The 6505-nt window shown below is 42.2% G+C and overlaps 4 protein-coding genes across 4 annotated transcripts; all 4 read left to right on the top strand.

The window, feature by feature from the left end:
- Positions 1–487: 487 nt before the first annotated feature.
- LOC134752432 (histone H4) lies at positions 488–799 on the top strand. The gene has a single exon (XM_063688140.1). It carries the CDS (start codon positions 488–490, stop codon positions 797–799), a length of 312 nt encoding a protein of 103 aa, XP_063544210.1.
- Positions 800–2623: 1824 nt separating this feature from the next.
- On the top strand, positions 2624–3304 carry LOC134752353 (late histone H1-like). Its single transcript, XM_063688034.1, has one exon. The coding sequence runs from the start codon at positions 2624–2626 to the stop codon at positions 3302–3304; it is 681 nt and encodes a 226-aa protein (XP_063544104.1).
- Positions 3305–4058: 754 nt separating this feature from the next.
- LOC134752364 (histone H2A) lies at positions 4059–4433 on the top strand. The gene has a single exon (XM_063688044.1). It carries the CDS (start codon positions 4059–4061, stop codon positions 4431–4433), a length of 375 nt encoding a protein of 124 aa, XP_063544114.1.
- Positions 4434–5230: 797 nt separating this feature from the next.
- Positions 5231–5608, top strand: LOC134752239 (histone H2B). The gene has a single exon (XM_063687867.1). It carries the CDS (start codon positions 5231–5233, stop codon positions 5606–5608), a length of 378 nt encoding a protein of 125 aa, XP_063543937.1.
- The last annotated feature ends 897 nt before the right edge of the window (positions 5609–6505 follow it).

The raw sequence follows: 6505 nt of genomic DNA, 5'->3' as shown, positions 1-6505 counted from the left end.
AATAATAGGAGTTAACACACTAATAGATTGGAAAGTAAATTAAAATCGTCACGTGACTCTCATATTAAGCGCTATTTTATTATATCGACAAAATTATTACCACTGATTGAATGCTTACAAAAATATTAGAGGAGAAGAATCCTTCACAAGAGGATCTAATCCGTAAGCCGGCCGCCGTTTTTATAGTATATATTATCCCCTACGTCTAAACCTAAGTATCCAAAATTAATTTAAATATCATATAATATGAAATTATTTATCAATAGGTATATATAATATTATATTTCTTTAGATATATGAAAAGTAAGTCAAATAATAATGCTCTGATATATCTTACCCCGTCCCCCGTCGCCCCGCAATAGGGTAAAACGTATAAATAGCGGCAAAATGATGGCTAGCTAGCTATTCCACTCGTGTCGACGCGCGGCGCAAGTCGTGTGTTGAGTATTCCGTTCGAGAAGTCTAATCTCTACTACAACAAGTCGCAATGACCGGTCGCGGTAAGGGAGGTAAAGGTCTGGGGAAAGGAGGAGCCAAGCGCCACAGGAAGGTGCTCCGTGATAACATCCAGGGTATCACCAAGCCCGCCATCCGTCGTCTCGCCCGCAGAGGTGGCGTCAAGCGTATCTCCGGCCTGATCTACGAGGAGACCCGCGGCGTTCTCAAGGTGTTCCTCGAGAACGTGATCCGTGACGCGGTCACCTACACCGAGCACGCCAAGAGGAAGACCGTCACCGCCATGGACGTCGTCTACGCTCTGAAGCGTCAAGGCCGCACCCTCTACGGTTTCGGAGGTTAAGCGCTGCACTGTCAGCGTCGTCGCGCGCGATATCGTGTAATATGTACTAACGTGGGTATTACCGTATCGCGCAGACGCAAATAAAAAAAAAAAGGCCCTTTTCAGGGCCGCAAATAATTCTATGATACGATTACGATAAAAAGTTTCAGTAGCGACACAGACGGACAAACAATCGATCTCTACCCATCCTATGTTATCCAAAATATCTACTAAATAACTACTAATAATCTAGTATCGTCGTAGGTGGTACGTACATTTATTACAATTACTTACTTACCCGGCACCGCGCAACACTTCTAACTTCTACAGCGTCCAGCTCGTAAGCATCGCTTGTGCTAAGTATCTATTGATACCAGAGGAAGCGAAACAATCCAAAATTGAACCACGAGCGGTACATACAAAATTGGAATCTTGAGGGTTTCATCAACATTTTTAGTTTCACCACACCAACCCGAAGAAGAAAATATTAATTAACTGGTAAAAGATATATATATATATATTTTTTTTTTTTTTTTTTTTTTTTTTTTTTTTTTTTTTTTTTTTTTTAATAACACCATCATATACTTATAAACAATCACATGCAACCGCACACACCACATTTTACTTTACCCGCGAACCTCACCTGACCTGTGAGTGATCTGCTACTGATAATGACGACTAGTCGATGAACTGACCAATTAGATAAAGGATTCGCAAATAGTGCACAAAACGGACAGGGACACCCAACATCCCCGCACCCACTCACCTCACTTTACAAAAAAAAAAAAAAAAAAAAAAAAAAAAGAAAGTATAATATAAACACAGGTTTTAGACTTCTCGTGTTCCTATGATGATGAATACATAATATTTAGGTACTTACATATAATATATACATATCAACCTAAACAGATTTTTATGTCAAAATAATTTATATCGTTTGTTCCAATATCAACATTCAGATAATATCATACGTTAAATTATTATAAATAAATACGCCGGACCAAAAACTAAATAAATCTAAACGACGACCTACACGAGACTCTTACCTACTACGATGCCCGCACGCACGTGTCGCGCTGTATGATCCTCGTAGAAGAAGAGAGTTTAACTATACGAATTATAATAATATTCATTAATACGATATCTTAATGTATAATATAACATAACATAATTATTTAAATTTAATATAAAGTACCTATCCCGTTTTACGTCGGTACCGGCAGAGAGCAAACCACTGAACGTAGGCAATGCAATCCAAGTCGCGGTACGGCTGTTTTACGACAGTGAAGACAACAAGTCAAAATAACATTATAAATATAATTTTCTAATGTTGTTATTGTGTCACATCTATCTATGGTATCTTCGCATTTAACTGGAGGACACATAATAGTGTTAGATGTGATTTTAATTAAGAAAAATCACTTTTTAAACTGACCCGAGGTGTCCGCAACCTATAATACCAAAAGTAAAGTTCTCTCATTCGTTTATCGGCGTTCCAAATCCTAAAACTTCTATTAAAATACGTATATCAATTCATAAAGAATGTATATGTGCAATTTTATTATAATCATTATAATATAATTCACTATAAATTTAGTTTAATCATAAACGAGTAAGTGAAAACTTGGAAGTGTTATTACGAGAAAACGTCCCGCGACATGAGGGTCTGCGTTACGGTTAAGCCGGAGTATATATAAAAAGTGGCGCCCCCAATAAGCCGTGTTTAGTACTCGCCAGCGCAGCGCTCCGCTTACACGCGTCCGCTGTATTCTCTTTGCGCAGTTTGTGCGATTTACTAATTTACTTTACTTACTTACTTGACGATTAATAAATAAATAAATAAATATGGCCGACACCGCAGTTGCTGCCGACGCTCCCGCCCCGGCGACGCCCGCGAAGAAGCCTAAGGCGTCCGCCTCCGCTGGCGCTAAGAAGCCTAAGGCGAAACCCACCCACCCTAAGACGTCCGAGATGGTTAACAGCGCCATCAAGGAGTTGAAGGAGAGAAGCGGTTCGTCCCTGCAGGCTATCAAGAAGTACATCGCCGCCCAGTACAAGGTCGACGCCGAGAAGCTGGCCCCTTTCATCAGAAAATATCTTAAGAGCGCAGTCGAATCCGGCGCACTCATTCAGACCAAAGGCAAGGGCGCGTCCGGCTCCTTCAAACTGGAGTCGAAGTCATCATCGGCCGGCAAGAAGCCCGCCGCGGCCAAGAAATCTAGCGCCGCTAAATCTTCAGCCGCCGCTAAGAAGCCCGCCGCAGCTAAGCCCGCTAAGGCGAAGAAGGCCGCTGCGTCCCCGGCCAAGCCTAAGGCCGCCACGAAGGACAAGAAGGCTGCCGCCGCCAAGAAGAAGCCCGCCGCGAAGAAACCTTCCACCCCCGCCAAGGGCAAGAGCGCCGCCGCGCCTAAGGCCAAGAAGACCGCGAAGCCGCCGACCAAGAAGCCTAAAGCTCCCAAGCCCAAGAAGGCCGCGGCCGCTCCCAAAGCGAAGCCCGCCGCCAAGAAGGCTGCCTCGAAGAAGTAAGAAGACTGCGTCACATTGTCGTCGTCGTACTTACATCGGCCGTGATGGTGGAGGATATGTCGATTGTCGTCGCTATATATCGTATATACGACGACGTGTCGCCTGTTCACACGCCTCTCGTCATACGCCTGTGCGCGTTAAACGCACATCAAAAAGCCCTTTTCAGGGCTAACAAATTTATTCAAAGGTTCATATCGCCTCTGTTTCATTGCAATAAGCACACACACACATACATACACGAGTCGATCGATCGCAATCAATATAAAAAGTCAATCTCAAATCGAGTCTTATGGCAAAAGTCTCAAGATTATTGATGATCTCACTGATAAGACTGATTAGGTTAGGTTTTCATGAATACTTACACAGAATATTTTCTTATCGATGGTGAATGATGATAAATATAACTGTATTATTTGAAGTCTTAGATTTACAACAACAACAACTACATAAATATAAGTATATAATTTACGGAATATTTTTTGTTAATTGTGTCATTTTTATTAGGTATACTTTGATGTATAAATTGAAATGTTTTTATTTTATATCTATCTCTTTCTAATTTGCGCTCTTGCACGCGACTCGTTGATTGGTCGATCGGGCTCGTGTTATGTCGGCTCGTTGTATCCCCACTATCAGCGTACACCGTGAACGTATAAAATAAAGGCAACTACTAAAAAAGAGCGTATACACTCGCAAGCAAGCAATCGTGCTCTCGTTTCGTGTGTGTAAACTAAACTTAAATCTCTCTTTAAACATGTCTGGACGCGGTAAAGGTGGCAAGGTTAAGGGAAAGGCAAAGTCCCGTTCTAACCGTGCCGGACTTCAGTTCCCCGTCGGTCGTATCCACAGGCTTCTACGCAAGGGCAACTACGCCGAGCGCGTCGGTGCCGGTGCCCCGGTGTACCTAGCCGCCGTCATGGAGTACCTGGCCGCTGAGGTTCTCGAGTTGGCAGGCAACGCCGCTCGCGACAACAAGAAGACCAGGATCATCCCTAGGCATCTCCAGCTGGCGATCCGCAACGACGAGGAGTTGAACAAGCTCCTCTCCGGTGTGACCATCGCCCAGGGTGGTGTGCTGCCTAACATTCAGGCCGTGCTCCTGCCCAAGAAGACCGAGAAGAAGGCTTAAGTGTACTCACTTCTCATCAGGCTACATCTCTAGCGGTAACACCCGGCGTTTGGTGAATGTGGCCTCTGTTATATTCCCGCCCGAGTGACCGTTACAAAAGGCCCTTTTCAGGGCCACAATATGATTCTGTGATAACGTTGTAAGTTTCATGGCATAACGCATACGTGTATGATGTCATTCGATCGATCAATATAATTATATCATATACATATATATGAACGATGAATGAATGAATGAATGTTATTACTTACGGTAAGTAGATAATTCTGAATTCTAATAAGATTATTTTTCTGATTGCAAAACACATCACTACACACGTCTCTATATGAGAGACTTGAGACATCGTTTCGTCAAGAAGTATAATAAATAAACGACAAATAAAGGTAATGTGATGGCTCAGAGCTATTACTTGCTCATCTACAGCAGTGTGTCACTGTAACAACAACAACAATAGTAAATAAACATAAAGCTATATACATTTAAATAATATAATTGTTATCCGCCTACGGTTTTGAACAAAACTGATGATGGTATAATCTATACGGCATTTGATATATTTTATAATCAAAATAATAATACCTATATGTAAGTAATATCAATACGCGCTCTCACTCCCCACCATGCCGACCGACGATACTAATGATGCACGAACGCTATTGGTCGATATACCGCGAGCGCGACGCTCGATCTTTAATCCCCTATTTCCCGTTCTCCGCTTTAACAAAATGAGCGCAACTTAGTACGAAATTTTTATTCTCAGTTCGACTATCGTACTGTAAGCATCTAACTATATCACAATGCCACCCAAGACTAGCGGTAAGGCCGCCAAGAAATCCGGCAAGGCCCAGAAGAACATCTCCAAGTCGGACTCGAAGAAAAAGAAGAAGCATAAGCGCAAGGAGAGCTACGCCATTTACATCTACAAGGTGCTCAAGCAGGTCCACCCCGACACCGGTATCTCCAGCAAGGCCATGTCGATCATGAACTCTTTCGTGAACGACATCTTCGAGCGCATCGCCGCCGAGGCCTCCCGCCTCGCTCACTACAACAAGAGGTCCACCATCACCAGCAGGGAGGTGCAGACATCCGTGAGGCTCTTGCTGCCCGGTGAGCTCGCCAAGCACGCCGTCAGTGAAGGCACCAAGGCCGTCACCAAGTACACCAGCTCCAAGTAAGCGTCCGTCGTTCCTCGTATGCTATCTGTCTTCTCAATACACTTTTAGTGTAATGGGTTTAGGTAGTTCGTATTGCGACACGACACGCTGCGAGAGTGTGGTTTGTACAACAACCAAAAAGGCCCTTTTCAGGGCCACAAATACGTTCTGAATATATAATATAAGAAGTTTCTAGATAGCCGTGCATACGGTGTCAATCGGTATCAACACGAAAGTTGTATCAACATGTAAGAGTATTAAATAAGGAATCAACAATACACACATACACTTAGTGTATGCATATGTGTAACGTGAGACGTTATGGATATTAAATTTAGGTTAGGTTTTTATAAAATAAGTAGTTATGTTAGGTTTCGCGGAGTTAGGTTAGGTTTTGAATGACATTATAAAAAAAAGTTAGGTTTGATCGGTTTGAACTTTGACCTAACCTAACCTAACTCGATCAAACCTAACTCCGCGAAACCAAACATAACCTGACATTATAAAAAAAAGTTAGGTTAGGTTTTGAGTGACAAAAAAAAAAAACCTAACCTAACTTTGACCTAACCTAACCTAACTCGATCAAACCTAACTCCGCGAAACCTAACATAACCTGACCTAACTTATAAACCTATTTTATAAAATACTAACCTAACTTTAATAACCTGACCTAACTCGATTGAACCGGCTATCGAGGCGAATTTCGATAGCGATGACTGTTATTTAAATGAAATATATGTATGTATGTATGTATGTATGTATTTATTTATTTATTTATTTATTAATTAATATTTCAATTATATTATTGTTATTCTAATCAGAAATTTTGTGTTGGTGAGAAAGGAAGAGGGGCGAGGGGGACGTGTATGTGAATTTTATAGCCCTCTCGCTCACACGGACACTAACCCCGTCCCTTTC

This window comes from Cydia strobilella, chromosome 24 (genome assembly GCF_947568885.1).
Source record: "Cydia strobilella chromosome 24, ilCydStro3.1, whole genome shotgun sequence".
Taxonomy (NCBI): domain Eukaryota; kingdom Metazoa; phylum Arthropoda; class Insecta; order Lepidoptera; family Tortricidae; genus Cydia; species Cydia strobilella.
Note: the sequence above shows the minus strand (reverse complement) of the source record. Positions and strands in the feature narration are given on the sequence as shown.